Here is a 19,764-nt window from a genome sequence, read left to right as displayed (position 1 = left end):
CAGTCCCATAGGATCGGGTCACGTAGGAGCGATCGATGGGTGAAATGTCGTGCAGCTGGAGGTGGCGGTTGTAAAATACGATAATAGAATAATAATTAAAAATAGGGTTAATTGACAAATAATCTTAACAGAATTTTTAGAATTTTTCTGGGATTTAATTGGAGCTTGTATGATGCATTTAGAGAGGATACATTAATGGACCCGATAAAAATCTGTTAGGAGTATCCGGAGGTGGGAGTTGATTGAGAAACAGATCTAATGTTTAATTAAAATTTCCCTAGGTTATAAGAGCACCTTCCCATGCCCTAACTTTGCACATCGCCGCTCCTCTCTTCTCGCGAACCCCGCACCCCGACGGCCGCTCCTCCTCACGCGGACACCTTGCGACGCCGGCTCTCCCTCGCGCGGGCACCCCAGACGTCGTCGGCCTTCTTCTTCTCTCAAGCCCCAGTCGCCGGTCTACTTCTTTCCTTGCGCGCGATCACCACAGTAGCCGGGTTCTATTCTCACGCGGCCACCACAGCCGCGATCGCTCCCTCACGCGAGCACCGCAGTGCCGCCTCCTCTGCCCTCGCCGAACCTCGCTCCCTCACGCAAGAACCACAGACGCCGCCAACCACGTCGACCCGTCGCAGACCTAGACCTAGGTTAGGGGGTGAATGAGTCTCCCGATCCTCCTTCCTCTTCACTAATCTGGATAAGGGGTAAGCCATGGTTCGATCTCATCTTGTTGTAGCTATTCTCTAGTTAGATGTGGATTTGGGGCTTTTGATTGAATTTGATGTGCTGCGTTCTTCTCACTAGTTGGGTTTCGGTCAATTCTTGTTGTAGAAGTTTTAAGCCTTGATCGATGATGCCCTTGTTGATCTATTGCTTCGAAATTGTTGAACAGATTTGGGACCATGATCGATGATGTTCTTGTGACCTATTGCTTCAGTAACTTAGAACGAATTTGGGAATGTGTAGGTTCGATTCGATGATGTGCTGTTTCTTCGATAAATTGTGGTTTCTCTGTGGATTTAATTCAAAGGTGTACTGCTTTATTGCATAACTTGGGATGATGAGGATTTCATTTCAAGGTTGTTCTGTTTCTGCGAATTGCTGTGGTTTTTGGGTGGATGTAATTTAATGCTATTTTGTTTCTGCGAATGGCCATGGTTTTGTTGTGTTAGCTCTTGGATTAGCTATGTATTGTGAGAACTAAATTGGGAGACTTTAATGCAATCTTTGGTCTTATGGATAGATTTAGTAGGTTATGAATTGATTTAAATGAAGTTCATGCTCTTTGTGAAGGGTTTGGATTTTCCTTGTAGGGCTAGTTTCAGATTTTGGACATAACTTGTTGGGTTAGGAGTTGTGTTTCTACTTTGTGATATTGATCTTGCTACCTTGCGGTGTCTTTGGATTTTGAACGAAATTGGTTAGGAATGCTTAGGATTTCAATGTTGTGAATGGTTCTCCGAGATGATTTTTGAACTCTAAGATAGATTTGAATGGGTTGGGGATGTGTCTCCATGGTCGTTTTATTTTCATGATGGTTTCGGGCTTCTAGTAGCTGATTCGATTGTTGACAGATTGACTTCGAGGTTGTAATGTTTTCGCATAGCGGAATTGGTTTGATATGCGATTCTGTTTTTTTTTGTTTTATTAAATTAGGGTTTTCCTTGATCAGATTTGGTTATAGGTTAGCCACCTAATTCATGATGAGTTTAGTTAACTGGTGCATGTTTGACATAGCTGTAATATGCATCATGTGTTTGCAGGATTCTGATTTGGTACGGGTGATTTGACGTTGGGATGGTTTGACATGATCTTCACAGTAAAGGCGAGTACTTCTTACTTTGATTCTTTAGTTCTTTGAACTTAGTGCATAAGCTATTTTGAATAAGAACTATTTTACCTTGATTTCACTCTTATTTTCCTGCGTTTGATACTTTCACGTGATCTTTGAGATATTCGTTTCCATATCTATACAGTCTCTTGTTATCAATGATATTTAGCAGATACTAGATACCAACCTTGTATGTTTTGTTTGTTGTTTACTTATGTACCGTATGGAGCATACTGGCTTTATGTAGCATACCTTTTGTTTGATTTTGCTTATGTTTATATGATGACTGTTGCCGTATGGAGCATGCTGACTACTAATTATGCTTTAACCAAGTCTAATTTCGTCACCTTGGCCGACCATCCCAAACTCCTTCATATAGAGATTGGAAGAAAACAGTTCTGTTGTTTTACCGTTACCAGTCGTTCTTGCACCAGCCGACTAGTGCCAGCCCAACGGCTCTTTCAACGGTTCTTTATCAGTCGACTGCTACAGTACACCAGTCGACTGTTACAGTGCACCAGTCGATTACTACAGTACTGTTACAGTAACGTTATAGTACTGCTACAGTACACTACATTACACACTTGAATTTTACCCTGTGTACATTCACTCAGCACTCGTCTTCGTTTGACCAACCTAGACCTAGCCTTCTAGCCTCCTCCATCAGCCTTGCGTACCTCGGATGTCTATCCATCCTTCACATCTTGCCTTCTGGAGCTTCTATCGGTCATGCTATTGTTGTCGGGTCTTCCTTTGCCAAGAGGTCACACTTTCGGGACTTCATCCATTGCCAAGTCATACTTGGACTTATATTGCCAAGACTACATGCTTGGACTTACACTGCCGAGACTCATCATTGGACTTTCCTCCTTTGCCAAGATCACACTTGGACTTTTTTTGTTGTACCTGTATCCTATACACTCACAATACATATCAAATATAACAATAAAACTAACTTAACCTTTGCTCAAATATCAAAACCTAGGGTCACTAGATTGCTTCAACAAGGATGTTGTCGGAGTACACCTATCCTCCTACTCCAAATCATAAGTGGGAGAGTGCAATGCTCTCATCTCCCTTAGACAATCCAGAAGAGGGATCCCTAACGTGTTACCACGCTGCGTCACGCTACCCATGAGTGGACCAACGGAGCACTGACAGAACAAATTGCCACACACCCTGCCTGATATACCACAAACCCATGAGTGGTTGTGTGTGCAAATCCATATACTGGCAATGTGCTCAACAATAATGGAGCTCCCGATCGCTCAGCATGCAATCATGCGAGATGGTGCATGACATTAAGCATGAAATAATCAGATCTAGATACATATGCCAGATATGGTAAATGACCAGTCCGTTGTATCGTAAAGCATGATATGCCACTACCACTATGAGCATAAATAATCAAGGCAATAAGGAATCATAAATGCAAAACAGATGAAAGCATGCAACAGGTATCATGTAGTGATATACCGAAGCAAGGACGGACATATTTATTACTAGAGGTTATAACCTACTAAGCATATCAACATGACATTATCAAAAAAGATAAGTCAAGGTACCCACCTCCAATATAGCGTGTGCCAAAGGTAATCCCACGCAAAGCAGCGCGTCACAAATCAGAGACCTGTAATATATCATACAGTATAGTTAAGTTTTATTATAAACAAAATAACTAAATCAAATCCTTATTTACCCAAAATCCTAATTCATTTCTCCTTTTAATTAGATAACCATGTAATTAACCAAGGCTATTAAGTAATTATATAATTAACCATTTGTTAATCCGAAGAAATCAACCATATCATTCCACTAAACCAAGTCTCGATACCTTACTGTTCCTTCTCCTCTCTACAGCAACGATTCCTGATAGCCCAACTAATCCACAGCAGAGACAACTTGCTGCCAGGAACGAATCTCACTGCCAGAAACAATCACTCTTAGTTAGTACAACTAAAATCAAAACTCAACCTCTACAAACCTATATAGAAAATGCAACTCCAATTCCTATCAATCTGATATCATCCATATCTTACCCTAAATCAGATTTGTAACTTCCCCTCCGTTGATATTCGAAAGCCTTTGTGGTGGTGCAGGGTCCATAGTTGTCAAAAGCGCTCGCTTCGCTCGCTTAAGCGCAAAGCGAAGCGAGGCGCAGCCCTTGCGCTTCCGAGAACGTGGAAGCGCAGCAGGTTTAAGAAGCGCGCGCGTCGCTGCGCTTCGCGCAGAAGCGAGCGAAGCGCAGCTCTTCTGTGCGACCCTAAAAGTTTCCTTTTTTGTTTTACATTTTATTTAAAGCCCTAATTAATCTCTTTAAACCTGTCTCTTCGTCTCCCGCGGCTGTTCGTTGCGTCCGCCGCTGCTGCAACTAGACGGATTTGGCGTGGCTGCTTCTTCACGTGTGCTGCTGCTTCTTCACGCGTCGCCTGCAGGTAAGTTTTCAATTTCTATTACTTAAATTCAGTTTGAAGCATCCTGGCCATTCTGCGATCGCCTCCGGCGGCGTCGCGGGATGCATTCGGCGGCGTCGGAGGCGTCGCGGGAGGCCTCCGACGCCTCCAGCTGCGTCGCGGGAGGTCCCCGACTCCTCCAGCGGCGTCGCGAGAGGGACCCGACGCCTCCAGCGGCGTCGCGGGAGTTCTCCGACGCCGGAGGCTTCCTGCGACGCCGCCGGAGGCTTCCCGCGACGCCTCCGGCGACGTCGGTGGCCTCCGGCGACGGCTCTGGCGACGTCGCGGGCATCGCGATGGCATCGCCGTGGTCGAACTCGCGTGAAACAGTGGAGGAGAAAAAGTTTGATTTTATTAAATCAAATTTAAATATATAAACGAAATTAAAAATATAAAAAAATTGATAAAGTTTATTAATTCATATAAATTTAATTTAAAGATATAAAAAATAAATTAAAATTTTAAAAAATTTAATAAATTGCATTAATTTATATAAATCAGATTTAAATATATAAAAATTATTTAAAATAAACAAAAATCTAATAAATATTATTAATTCTAATTTCTAAATCAGATTTAATTATTTAAATTTTAATTAAATGTATCAAAAATATTTTAAAAATCTAATAATCTTATTAATTTTAAACTAGATTTAATTATTTAAAATTTAACCTTAATATTTAAAAAAAAAATCTAATAAACTTTATTAATTATAAATCAGATTTAATTATTTAAACATATAAAAAATATATTTAAAATAAAAAATCTAATAACTTCAATTAATACATATAAATCAGATTTAAATATATAAAATATATATAAAAAATATTTTGTAATCTGCAACTTCATCAAAGAATATTTTGTTTATGGTTATTTGGATTTTCAAAGACATTTTGAAAGTTTTTTTAATAGATATAATAGCCCTTTTGTTTATTATGTTCTTTTCCGTAAAGCCCGCGCTTCGCCTTGCGCTTTGCGCTTTAAGCCCCAAGACCCTTGAGATCTACTGGGGACGGTACAAGCACAAGCAGAGACAGCGATGTGCAGAGGTGCGGCGGAGATTGGAAACTAGGACACGGCGATGACGGCTTCGGCAGTGTCGAGCAGAGACGCGAGAAGAAGGCTCGACACTGCTTGGCTTGCTCTTGTAGTGGCCGGAGGTGGGAGTGGACCGAGCTGCCGGCGCTAGGGTAGAGGGAATGGGAACTCAGTCGCTCCAGCGAGGGTTGGCGCAGTCCTCGCAGCGGCGGCGGCAGATTCAGGCTAGGGCAACAGGCGTCGCACCTCAGATCAGGACGACGAGAACTCGTCTGGAGCTAGGGCAGAGGGATGCTCCGCGAGTTGCTCGTGTCGGCAGAGAAGAGTGACTGATCGAAAAAGAGGAAAGAAAAGGCCGTCGGAGAGGGGAAATCGGGGTAGAGTCTCTAGGGCAGAGACGAGAAGATGAGAGGTACGACTTTGGTGTCGCGGGAGCAAAGGGGAAGAGGAAGAGGAAGAGGAAGAGGAAGAGGAAGGGGATCAACTCGGGGAGGAAGGAGAAGAGAAAGAGGAGTCGGGCACGGCGTCGGGTGAGGGGAGAAGAAAAAGAAAAGAAAAATGAAAAGAAAAATAAAATATTTTCTCGTTTAATGGGTAGTCTAAACAGGCTTTTTTGGAGTCAATATTTGATCCCTTAAACTCATCATACAAATTTTGAAAAATTCTCAAAAAATTTCTAAAATTTTTTAAAAATTCTCTTATGGTTATTCGTCCTTTTTTTATATTTTACATGATAGGTGTTTGATAGTATATCATGTTGATACGGTTTTAGTATAGAATTACTTTTAAATATAAATTTATACTATTTAAAAATATATATAAATATTTGGAAGCAATACGATGCAAATTGTTATAAGCATTTTGACCATCTTGCTAATACCAAAAGAAAAACTGTACATCGGATGAGAAAGAATTATTTCTTGTAGTATCCTCGTGAGATCGACGTCATAGTGTTGTTCCAAAAGTCAAATTAAATAATTCTCCCAAGGCAAATGGTACTAAAAATTGGTTTCTCCACATGTCCTTCAATATATCTCAATTCACCATTAGGAACTGAACATACACCACTAGATATAACATATGAATACATGTCTCCAAGTTTTGATATGATTATAATAATCATGAACTTCATTTGGTTTGTCATCCATATATCCAGTTCATTGATACTAACTCTTTAATAGCTTAATGTTATGGTAGTCATCCATTGCATCTAAGATATTTGGTAGTATTTAGCATCTAAGATATAACTTTATTAGCATTTGTATATAACTCTGATTTATATAACATCTTTTTGTGGATACCACAAGTGGCATGGCAGCAAACACGTTATATAGAGTCGTTAGTAACATTATCTGAAGTGTAACCCTATATTTCTATGTCCCTTGTTGATTGTCATGTTTCAACCTACTAAGCAAACTAATTATTGTATGCTATATACCTGAGTGTACATTTCCTTCACTCAAATGTAGAGTTTTCCACATGTATCAGTGATCTGTGTAGTGAGCTGCACTCTCCTATTCGAACTTTCATTTATGTTTTATTCTCTTGTTGTCTTGCAACTAGGATAGGGTAACTTTTGTTCTTTGTTTATGACAGGTATGTTAATCGTGCGTTATACCTATTGCACCTGACTTGTGGCCCGACACTAGTATGACTTGGCAATGGATGAAGTCCCGGAGGTGTGACCTCTTGGCAAAGGAAGACCCGACAACAATGACATGACCGATGGAAGCTCCAGAAGGCAAGACGTGAAGGATAGGTAGATATCCGAGGGACGCAAGGCTGATGGAGGAGGCTAGAAGGCTAGGTCTAGGTTGGTCAGACGAGTGCTGAGTGAATGTACACGGGGTAAAATTCAAGTGTGTAATGTAGTGCACTGTAGCAGTACTGTAGTAATCGACTGGTGCAATGTAACAGTCGACTGGTGTACTGTTGCAGTCGACTGATAAAGAGTCGTTGAGAGAGCCGTTGGGCTGACACTAGTCCACTGGTACAAGGACCAGTCGACTGGTAACGGTAAAACAGCAGAACTGTTTTCTTCCAAACTCTATAAGGAGCTTGGGATGGTCGGCCAAGGTGTCGAAATTAGACTTGGTTAAAGCCTAATTAGTAGTCACAAAAGTGCTCAAGGTTTCCCTTGTGTCCAAAAGGTCTTGGTGAGTTTGTGGTGAGGTTTCTCCACCCACAAGGAGCTACACAAGCTAGCCAGAAGTTCTCCGGGGAATCATCCACCGACGGATCGACATCGTCTACCTTACGGACAGCCGTGGAGTTGGAGCTTTATATCCGAACCACGTTAAATCAATGTGCTAGGTTTGCTTTCTTTTGTTAGTATTTGTTTTTGTATCCCGCTCTGCATACTAACCATTGTAGGAAGCGACGATTTAGGTGAGAAGCTATTCACCCCCCTCTAGCGACGTCAAGGTTCCAACAAGTGGTATCAGAGCTAGGTGAGCTCTTGTTGGACTAATCGCCAAGAGAGCGACTAGAGGGAGAAGATGGAGTCGGAGGGACCTCTCGGATGGGACATCCGATTCCCACTTCCATACGAGCGCGAGGACTTCGATTATTGGAGGAAGCTCATGGAGATGTGGTTCCAAATGAATTGGAACCAATGGATTGCGTTGGAGGAACCATTTAAATCTCCAACGGATAAAAAGGGAAAGTGTCATTTCACTAGTCAGCAGCATTGCAACCTGGCACTAGTCGCCGCAACGTCCCTTCTCCAAGCAGATCGATATTCAACGAGGCATAGAGATGGAACATAAACACCTAAGGATCCGGAGAAACCTCCATGGGATATGTTGTAAGCAGTGTTCTTAGAGGCGCGAGGCGCACCGAGGCGCAAAGGGGCTACTAGAGCCCGAGGCGCGCGCCTCTTGAACATGAGGTTGATAACTACTAAACTATTAACACATTCATATAATATGTCAAATATGATAACTATTAATATTCCACACATATCAATATTAAATATGAGAAGCAAAACAACACCATAATAAAATTAATAAAAGTTTCAAACTTTCAAGTTTCAACTTTCTAATTTAAATTAACAAAGTTCATCAAAACAAGCGTAATAAGCCAAATTAATCATCAAGCTCAAGATCATCCTCATTGTATTCTTCTTCTTTATCTTCATCTTCTTCAAATTCAATTTCTTCTTCTTCTTCTTCATCTCTAAGTCTTAGAGATGAGTGTCTCATAGAGGAAGATATATTTCCCTTCTCAACTTGTTTAGGCCTAGCATGTGAACTGGAGGTCATGGATGCAATATTTTTTCCTCTAGTACAATATTCAGGCTCTTCAACTCCACTAGCCCTAGCAACGACATCCCATGTTAAGTCATCACCTTCAAAAACCAACTCATCTTCTTCATTATCACTTTCTCCATCCATTCTATCCCTCAACCATTCATTACTATCATCAATATCTATCAGAGAGATGGGGTTAATTTTATCACGTGCATCATACCGAAGTTTTAAGGCACGATTATATTTCACAAATACCAAATCATTTAAGCGCTGCTGAGCCAGCCTATTCCTTTTTTTGCTGTGAATCTATAAAATGTTAAAAATCACAATAAGTATAATAAAATAGCAAAGAATATTTTCTACTTATAAAAGTAACATACTAATAGTATTAAACATTTATATTTATTAAATACCTGCTCAAATACACTCCAATTGCGCTCACAACCAGAAGCACTACAGGTGAGGCTAAGCACTTTAATAGCAAACTTTTGCAATTCTGGGGTATTTGCTCCATAACATTCCCACTATTCTGCTGGAGATAATGCTCTTCTGTGTCTAATTGCCACATTCCTCCCAAATAGCCCTTCTGCCTTTCGATATATAGAGAGTTGAGTAGTGATTTTATCTTGCTCAGCAGCGCTTGGAACCAATCTCTCCATAGTTTCAAACAAACCATTCACCACTTTTCCACAGATATTTGAATCTGTGTATGAATAAAAATATTCTGGATTCAAATAATGTCCTGCAGCATGCAAAGGCCGATGAAGTTGACATTCCCATCTCGTATCAATGATCTCAAACACTTCTTTATATTTCTCTTCTTTCTCCTTAAAGGCCTTCATAATTGTTTCTTTTGCCCTATCCATAGCTTCATAAATATAACCTATTGCAGGTTTTCTTTCCCCATCAACCAGTCTCAGAAAACGGACTAAAGGACCATATATCTTTAAAATATGCACAACACTGCTCCAAAATCTAAGTGTCATGATGATTTTAGCTACCTTTTTCCCCGTCGTTTCTTTTGCCCATTTACTCCAATCCTTTGAAATGAACATTTTTTCTTAAATTTTGCTTCTGTAGATGCATCCTTTCAAGAGTGAGAAAAGCAGTAGCAAATCTTGTGACACCCGCCCGACAAAGCTCTTTTTGTCTTGTGAATTGCCTTAACATATTTACCATGCCTGGGCAAACATAAATGTAAGCATTCACACTCATTGCCTTATTCAATGTTGCTTTAAAATCAGGCAATTTCTCAATATCTTCTAAGATCAAGTCGACGCAGTGAGCAGCACAAGGAGTCCAATACAAGTGTAACCTTTTTGCTTCTAATAATTTTCCTATAAAAGAAGTTAGAAAACTAGATAAGCTTAACATGTATAAGAAAACACATATTGATAAGAAATAATTAAATAGATTCTTACCAGCAAGCACATTGTTACTTGCACTATCCGTAACAACTTGAAGAACATTTGCTTCTCCTACACGCTCCACAAATCGATCAAGCAACTGAAATATTTTCTCTCCAGTCTTTGCATAATCAGAAGCATCAACTGATTCGATGAAAACTGAACCTTTAGGAGAATTCACTAAAAAATTAATCAATGTCCTGTGCCTTTTGTCTGTCCACCCATCTGCCATCAAACTACAACCATACTTGGCCCATTTTATTTCACACGACTTAATGTAATCATTTGTCACATTATCAACAGCTTTTTTTAGAAAAGGAACCCGCACCTCATGATAACTAGGTCCTTTTAGACCTATACCATATTGGCCGACCAAGTCCAACATCTTTTTGAAGCTTGAATAGTTAACGACATTAAAAGGAATCGCCGCATCATACATCCACTCAGTTATGGCCATACAAGTTTTTTCCCTCAATTCTTTCTTGTATGCCTAATTTATCGTAGTTTGTCTCTCTTTACCCTTTCTACTTTCGATACTTTTTTGCACATTAGGAGCAAAATACGTATCCATTGGACCTATTTGTCTGGGTCTTTTTTGCATATTCACTGATCTAGAACTTGTACTTATACTTGTAGGCGGCGGCACAACTTTAGCTCCAATATCATCCATATCAATATCATCACCAAGAGGGTCTACATCCTCAAAGTCCAATGTCGCAAGTTTAGAAAGATTACTTTTCTCCGTCTTTTTCTCCATGAAATTTTTAATTTCTTCACGTACATGAGGTGGACATTTTTTGCAAGTTGTAGTATTTCGAATCCCTCCAACAAGATGATGTTTTGCACGATAGATACTCCCTTTGGTAACTTTTTGACAAAAGTTACAAATCAAATCATTTTTGTTATTCGGATTAACTTTTTGAAAATAATTCCATCCAGGATCTTTTGATATATATGTTGGAGTATCACTACTACCTTCCATGATAATTGTAATTGAACAAGAAAATAGCTTGAAAAATCAAAAATAAAATAAAATCAACGCTGTCAAGAATAGAAAAGCACTGTACTGGTAAAAAGAGAACAAAAAGACAAATGAAAAATAGGACAGCAGCCCGAACAAGACCAAAAATACAGCAAAAACGGACAACACAACAAGAACACTGTACCTGTAATAGAAAAACTAGAAAAAAAGCAAACAGAATAAAAAAAAATGAAAAAACAGAAAAAAAAACAAATTACAAACTAGATAGCATCTGCAGTACGGATGAACAGGATCAAAAATACAGCAAAACGGACAACACAACAACAAGAACAGTGTACCAGCAATACAAAAATGAAAAAACAAAAAGAAAAACAGGATTAAAAAATGAAAAAACATTGAAAAAAACAAATGAAATACTGGACAGTAGCACGAACCAGCAAAAGTGATAAAACAGGATTAAAAAAACAGCAAAACAGACAGCAAGCAAGATTACAATCTGCAAAAATAGCAAAAACGGGAAGAAGAAAACAAAATCAAGCAGCAGCAAGAACACGAAAGTAACTCAACGAGAAGCAAAAACAGAAAAAGAAGAAGAAAAGAAGATACCAGAACACAGAAAAGAAAAAAGAAGAAGAAACGAAGAAGAGAAGAAGAGAAAAATAGAAGAAAAGAAATAGCAGAAGAAGAAGAAGAAGAAGATATCAAGAAGATATCAAGAAGATAACAGAAGAAAAACGAAGAAGAGAGGAAGAATCGAAGAACAGAAAAACAAAAAAAAGAAGGAAAAAACACATACTTGGGCGACGGCGCGACTCAGCAACGGCGGCGGAGAACGGTTCAGGTTTCTTCTTCTTCCTTGTTCTTGCCCTCTTTTCTTCTGCTTGCGTTCTCTTCTTTCCTTCTTGCGTTTCTTTCTTCTCCCCGTACCCTAATTCATTTTTTTTTGTTAAGAATATAGATATTGTTCATGATCGCGCGTGCAATCGCGCCTCGTCGCCTCATCGCGCCTCCGTTGAGGTGCGAAGGCGCGCCCAGACGTGCCCGGGCGCGCGCCTGGCGAACGAGTTGGGTTCTGGGGATGGGAGGGGAGGACTGAGGGACTGGCTCGTTCTTTTAATGTCAATGAATCGACTACATCTTTCACCTTGTGGACCAGGATCATGTAGTTGATCAACATTCACTTGTAGACATTTATGGCTGATATGAACCCCATACCAGGCCAAGTTTAGACACCATTCAACTGTGAATGCAACCATGTAAACCGCCTACCACAACTTTCGAAATGCTCCTCAAGAATTCAAATCCTGCACGATTTGGCAGTCTCCTCCTTTGTTATGCCTCTGTAGATCTTCACGGTTACTATCACCTACTCAGATTGCGAAAGATGCCTATCACCTCAGCACTTACGGATGGTTAAATTGCAAGTAACAGTACCACCGTGGCTGGTCCGGAGCGCACATGAGGAGGAGATCGTGCGATGGGTCGGGCTGCTTAGTTTGATTTCTTTCCCTTACTTGAAGATCCCAAAAGAGGATCTTAAAGCTTACCAATTTTTGCCATTCGATCAGGAAAAAAAATGAGATAGATGATGATACCTTAACTGATCGTCGAAGAGTTTGCAAACACGATATCCGTGAAACAAGAGGGAGAGCAAAATAAGGTGACGCGGAGGAGAAGGCGCCGGTGGTGGTACGATCAAAGAAGAGGTCGGAGGTCGTCGGCGACGTGGCAAGGTTGCAGACAAGGTGGTAGGGTTTGGTTGCAGGATGTTCACACGAAGAGAGACTTTTGTCTTAACCATAAAAATCTTTTAGATTCCCTTCTCAAAATTATAATGGGCTGCAATTTACCAAAGGACGCAGGTAGAGATCTAAATTTATCAAAAAGCGTACGTTACTTTGGTATTTAGATTTTTTTTTCAATGCGTGCATGCATAACATAGGCCTGATATATAAATCATATCAGGCCCACAACGTTTAGAGTTTAGTTGATTTTTTGATAACATTTTAATATATATTTTAATATATTTGGAGAAATCGAAATAATCAATAGATGACATATTTGAATTCTTTGCAACCCCATAAATCAACAGAAACTGATCCATTATTTATTTTGGCTTCTACGCAGGTGTAAAATTGTAATAATGATGAATTAACAAAAATCCTCATGCGTGGGCCTGATATGAATCATATCAGACCCAACGTATAGGAATTACTTCACTAATTTTTTTTAATTATATTTTATCATCTTTTAGAAGTTGAAATAAATAATAGATAACATATTTTAACTCCTTGCAATATTACAAATCCACATAAACTGAAATGGGTGCAATCGGAGCTCTCTAGGTCTATCTGCGGGTTTTGATCGAAACCCACTGATCGACCTAGAGACCTTAGATTGCAGCCATTTCAGGTCGTATGAATTTCTAAAATTGAAAGGAGTTCAAATATGTTCTGCATTATTATTTTTGGCATTCTTAGTGGTGGATCAGAGGTTTTGAAAAACCTAAGTTTCTCTCTTTCTTTTTTTTTTCTTTTTTTTTATTATTAGGCCTAATATCTCCCATATCTGGCTCAACGTGAGCCTGATATCTCTTCATATCAGGCCTAATAACAAAAAAAAAGAAAAAAAAAGAAAGAAAGAGAGATTTAGATTTTTTAAAACCTCTGGTCCACCACTAGGAATGCCGAAAATAATAATAAAAAGCATATTTGGACTCCATGCAATTTTATAAATCTAATGTTGCAAGGTGTTCAGATATGCTCTCCATTGTTATTTTTGGCATTCCTAGTGGTGGACCAGAGGTTTTGAAAAACCAAAAACGTTTGGAGATTGTTTTGCTGATTCTTTCTTATTATATTTTAACATCTTTTAAAAGTTGAAATAAATAATAGATAGCGTATTTTATCTCTTGCAACAATAGAAATCCACAGAAACTGAAATGGATGCAATCGGAGTTCTCTAGGTCTATCAGTTGGTTTTGACCGAAACCCAATAATTAACCTAGAGACCTCAGATTGCAGCCATTTCAATTTCTATAGATTTCTATTGTTACAAGGAGTTAAAATATGCTATCTATTATTTATTTCAACTTCTAAAAGATGTTAAAATATAATAAGAAAGAATCAACAAAACAATCCCCATACGTTTTAGGTTTTTCAAAACCTCTGGTCCATCACTAGGAATGTCAAAAATAATAATGGAGAGCATATTTGAACTTCTTGCAACATTAGTAATCCACAGGAATTGAAATGGGTGCAATCGGAGCTCTCTAAGTCAATCAGTGGGTTTTGACCGAAATCCACTGATGGACCTAGAGAGCTCCGATTGCACTCATTTCAGTTCCTGTGAATTTCTAAAATTGCATGGAGTCCAAATATGTTTTTTATTATTATTTTCGGCATTTCTAGTGGTGGACCAGAGGTTTTGAAAAATCTAAATCTTTTTTTTTTATTTTTTATTAGGCCTGATATGAAGAGATATCAGGCTCACGTTGGGCTAGATATGGGAGATATTAGGCCTAATAACAAAAAAAAAGAAAAATAAGAAAGAGAGAAATTTAGGTTTTTCAAAACCTCTGGTCCACCACTAGGAATGCCAAAAATAATAATGGAGATCATATTTGGACTTCTTTCAATTTTAGAAATCCATAGGACTTGAAATGACTGCAATCTGAGGTCTCTAGGTCGATCAGTGGGTTTCGATCAAAACCCGCTGATGGACCTAGAGAGCTCCGATTGCACCCATTTCAGTTTATGTGGATTTGTAATATTGCAAGGAGTTAAAATATGTTATCTATTATTTATTTCAACTTCTAAAAGATGATAAAATATAATAAGAAAAAATTAGTGAAATAATTCTTATACGTTGGGTTTGATATGATTCATATCAGGCCCACGCATGAGGGTTTTTGTCAATTCATCATTATTACAATTTTACACCTGCGTAGAAGCCAAAATAAATAATGGATCAGTTTCTGTTGATTTATGGGGTTGCAAAGAATTCAAATATGTCATCTATTGATTATTTCGATTTCTCCAAATATATTAAAATATATATTAAAATGTTATCAAAAAATCAACTAAACTCTAAACGTTGTGGGCCTGATATGATTTATATATCAGGCCTATGTTATGCATGCACACATTGAAAAAAAAAAGTCGAAAGAGAAGAGCGGAGAGGAAAAATTAGATTGGTTGCATGCATAATAGAAAATAAATAGAAGAGAGTGAGAAATGACAGTGAAAAAAAAAGTCAGATTTGTACAAAATAGGAAATGCACTTAAAAAGGTGCGTTCTTTGATAAATACCAAAGTAACGTACGCTTTTTGATAAATTTAGATCTCTATTTGCGTCCTTTGGTAAATTGCAGCCCATTATAATTTTGAGAAGGGAATCTAAAAGATTTTTATGGTTAAGACAAAAGTCTCTCTTCGTGTGAACATCCTGCAACCAAACCCTACCACCTTGTCTGCAACCTTGCCACGTCGCCGACAAACTCCGACCTCTTCTTTGATCGTACCACCACCGGCGCTTTCTCCTCTGCGTCACCTTATTTTGCTCTCCCTCTTGTTTCACGGATATCGTGTTTGCAAACTCTTCGACGATCAGTTAAGGTATCATCATCTATCTCATTTTTTTTCCTGATCGAATGGCAAAAATTGGTAAGCTTTAAGATCCTCTTTTGGGATCTTCAACCTCTTTTGGGATCTTCAAGTAAGGGAAAGAAATCAAACTAAGCAGCCCGACCCATCGCACGATCTCCTCCTCATGTGCGCTCCGGACCAGCCACGGTGGTACTGTTACTTGCAATTTAACCATCCGAGTAGATCTACACGCTATTGCGACAGACCTATGCAGCTGTGAGCTCTTCTCCGAAGGTAATTTACCTACAGAGAGTTTCCACTGAGGCCGATCTCCGTAAGTGCTGAGGTGATAGGCATCTTTCGCAATCTGAGTAGGTGATAGTAACCGTGAAGATCTACAGAGGCATAACAAAGGAGGAGGAGACTGCCAAATCGTGCAGGATTTGAATTCTTGAGGAGCATTTCGAATGTTGTGGTAGGCGGTTTACATGGCCGCATTCACAGTTGAATGGTGTCTAAACTTGGCCTGGTATGGGGTTCATATCAGCCATAAATGTCTACAAGTGAATGTTGATCAACTACATGATCCTGGTCCACAAGGTGAAGGATGTATCACCCTCGGCGCCTGTCTATTTATAGACTTTCTTTTTTGGCTTCTCTACCGGACTATCCAGGCCGAAACACCGCCACTTCTTCATTGAGCTTGTATCTCCACTTCAGTCGCTTACAACATATCCCATGGAGGTTTCTCCGGATCCATAGGTGTTTATGTTCCTTCTCTTTGCCTCGTTGAATATTGAACTGCTTGGAGAAGGGACGTTGCTGCTGACTAGTGAAATGGCAGGCATCGGTTGGGCTGGATTTCTATTTATTGGAGTAGGATGCTAGATATCTAAACCAATAAAAGGAAATGCAATGCTACTTAAACTTCTTGTCTGTTGATTTTCTCAGTGATCTATCTGGCTCTCTGTGCTGTGTGCATATAATTTATGCGAAAGCTTTCTTGATTTTTAATGTGAGAATTTTTATTCGTTCAGTTTCAGATTGCCTTTTTGTTGTTATTATTTTATATTTCGAAAAGCCTGTACCTTGATTCGTGGAAAGAATAAATTAGTCTGGAAGACTTTTGGGTTCTAATATAGTTTATGATATATGAAATTGGAGCAAACCTAGTCTTGAGTTTGGTATGTGATCCAATGGGAAGAGGTTCCTGATAATGGTGGAATTTCCATTGTCTTATATGTGTGTGGCTTGGGATGACTCAAGTCAAATTGTAAGTGCAGTGAAGGTTTTGTTTATCGTTTGATTTGGGATTAAATCTAATTTTACTTTTGATGATTTAGACTAGGCTCCAATTCATACATGGGAGTTTAGTTGATCATGGCTGAAATCAAACTTCTGCAGCACTTTCAAGTAAATTCAGTGCCAGTAGCCATACCTGTGCGACCATGTAGCACTATGCCTAATGAACTGTTACAAGAACCTGTAGATCCTATGCTTGACCTACTTGATGGTTTGTTGGTTGTAGACATGTTAAGTGATGCGGTATCAATGTGGTATTAATGCATTATCCAGCTGCTCTGGTGCAACAGAGTAAGTGTTGCAGTGGTAGAGGTGCTTTGATGCACTGGGTTGGTGACTTGGCAGCATAAAATTGCATCAACTAGATGCATAGCTTTGTGTTTTGATATTACTTTTGATGATAATTAATGTACACGCCCTGAGTTCATTCATTTGGTACACATTCTTTATGTGTTAACTACTTTTCTTTTGCATCTTGTTTCAGGAGTGGCTGTTGAGTTGCTGAACCTTTAGGACTGTTGTGATTACCTGGTAGGGATATGATTTGCTTTATTAAAATTTGGCATGATGTTAGCATAAATTTGTTGTTGTCATTAGGTTTGTGTGCATCAAATGCTTGTCTTGTTAGGTAGAATTATCCTGAATGAGACGTAACAATTATGGTTTTGCTTTCTTTCTAGTGTTAAGAGTAATGAATCCTTGAGTTTTGCTGTTTGCGTTTGTATATTTTCGGTTGAAGTAAATCAATCTAAAGCAATGTTTGGAACCATTTGTTAGATCATAGAACTGAGCCAATCTAAAGGCCATGTATGGAAGGCGTGCATCCCAGCTTTTGAAAGAGCAAGCATGCTGTGAAGCTGGACAATTAGCACCCTTTAATGTAAGCTATTTCTTACTGTTCTGTTCCAAGGGCTGTAGCATTTTTATTTACAAACAAAATTACTTTATTTTTTTTCTCAGATTAACTAAGAGTTCTTTGTATTAACATAGGGTTTTTAAAGAACTCTTAATTAATCTGAAAAGCACTAATAAGATGGGGAACCAGACAGATCAGTGCGGTAGCATTTTTTCAGAGAGTTTCTAAAAAGCACTAATCAGAAGACAAATTGCCGTATTCAATTAGTGGAGGATTTTTTATTTTTTTATGAATTGCACTTTGTTTTGATTCAACCAAAGAGATGGGGAACCGGACAGATTAGATGGGTTGATATCTATCAAATATAATATTGCTTAATAAGAGGAATAATATGTTTCATTCCACATCTAACAAATATAATACTTTATACGATATTGTTTAAAAACTAAAATTGAGATCAATAAAAGAATCAGCTAGACACATGTACTTAATGGGTTGATGAGTTAGCCCAAACAAATGGATTTAACTAATCAGATCAAGTGATACAAGCAAACTAGTTGAGTAGATAGGTTGAGTCGGGCATTTTTATTTATCCAATTGGGCCAGTAAAACCCGCGTAAAACCAATTTGGCAATTTGCTATGTCAACCTGCGTAAAACCATGTTTTCCACATGGAAGCAAACTTACAGACACGCAGGTTTAGCAGCCACACGAGCGGGTCCCTACTGCAATTACATATGTAATATGCAGTACATTCAATTATTTCTCTAATTCTTTGCTGGAATTCCAATGTTTGCTAGTTAGTGTTTATTAAGAACTTTCCATCATCAAGGCACATGATTTTGGCTTTATGTATTCGTATATGATAGTACTGTTCTAAATAATTGTTTTGTCCTTATATGTAATGCCAGTAAATTTTTTACTTTATTTCTAGTTCACTTGTTCTGATTTAAACCTAGAACTTGTCTGGAAAATTGTAGAGCGATGCATTTGAACAAGTCATCAAGGAATGTGATGAGCACAACCTGCAGCTTCAATCATTAATCAGGCAAGCTTTAGTGCTCTTTCCTTAGTATACTTGCATGTAATTAAGTGCCTTTTCTCTGATAATTTGTTTATATTCTAAATCAGGAAAATAGAGGAGCAAAACCTAGATATACAAAGAGCTAGGAATGAAGACCACTTTGGTGCAGTAATTCATCATCTTTCTTTGATCCGGAACAAACGCTGTCTCATGGCTTACATGTAATTTGAACAAATATAGTTTGCTCGTGCACAACGTTATTGTTGAATTCTGAAGTTATACATGCATCATTGGTTTCGTTCTTCTGATAACAGATATAACCGGGAAGCGATCATTCAGAGTTTGAGATGGAAACTAGGCAGTGTTCTTCCCCAAGAAATACTAGTAAAGCTGCATAATTTGGAAATTGAGTATTTCAAAAACCACTCCGAGGCCTTAGAGTCCTACATGGCTGAAATGGATCTAGATTTGACTGTGGTATGTGACTTTCATCGTCCATTATATTTGTGCCTAATTGTCTTACAATCCTTTTCCTAAGAGGTTCGAGTGATGTTTTTAGGATATGGTTCCTCCAAAGGATCCATATATTCGAGTGAGGGTGCTGGACGATATTGGCGATGTATGCCTTGGTGATCACACAGTGGCTCTCACCAAGAACTCTCTCCATTTTCTTAGGCGTGCTGATGCTGAACCATTCATCTCACAGGTTCTGTAGATCTAACTCTTCACATTTCTCGTAATGTTCCATTTAGCCAACACTCTTGTATTGTTGTCAGGGTACGTTGGAAGAATTTATTGACTAATGCCTCGTTGCAAATTAAAATTATCACAGAAAGGTATTTCTCGACTCTTGCTTTACATTTGTGCCAGTTTTCCAACCAGAATGATAAGATGATTACACTGATATTAAGCATTTCTGGATTGGTAACTATGCATTGGAAGGGTGAGCTGTAGTCACAATTTCATTGTCTACCTTTTCTGTAATATCATTTGAGAATGCATTTATAATCAAAGAGCTTTTAGCGTCTCAGATCA

The 19,764-nt window shown here is 38.7% G+C and overlaps 1 protein-coding gene across 2 annotated transcripts; it reads left to right on the top strand.

Moving 5' to 3' along the window:
• Positions 1-271: 271 nt before the first annotated feature.
• Positions 272-19,764, top strand: LOC122051520 (DNA replication complex GINS protein PSF1-like). Of its 2 annotated transcripts, XM_042612699.1 has the most exons (9): positions 272-704; positions 1,764-1,825; positions 17,334-17,380; positions 17,627-17,729; positions 18,686-18,753; positions 18,837-18,950; positions 19,044-19,206; positions 19,289-19,435; positions 19,506-19,764. In XM_042612699.1, exons 4-9 carry the CDS (start codon positions 17,655-17,657, stop codon positions 19,530-19,532), a joined length of 594 nt encoding a protein of 197 aa, XP_042468633.1. In that variant the 5' UTR covers positions 272-704; positions 1,764-1,825; positions 17,334-17,380; positions 17,627-17,654; the 3' UTR covers positions 19,533-19,764. The 2 variants fall into 2 exon arrangements, with proteins under 2 accessions (XP_042468633.1, XP_042468634.1); XM_042612700.1 differs by lacking the exons at positions 272-704; positions 1,764-1,825 and adding an exon at positions 7,879-11,802.

The sequence above is a fragment of the Zingiber officinale genome, chromosome 3A (genome assembly GCF_018446385.1).
Source record: "Zingiber officinale cultivar Zhangliang chromosome 3A, Zo_v1.1, whole genome shotgun sequence".
In the NCBI taxonomy this organism is placed as follows: Eukaryota; Viridiplantae; Streptophyta; class Magnoliopsida; order Zingiberales; family Zingiberaceae; genus Zingiber; species Zingiber officinale.
Note: the sequence above shows the minus strand (reverse complement) of the source record. Positions and strands in the feature narration are given on the sequence as shown.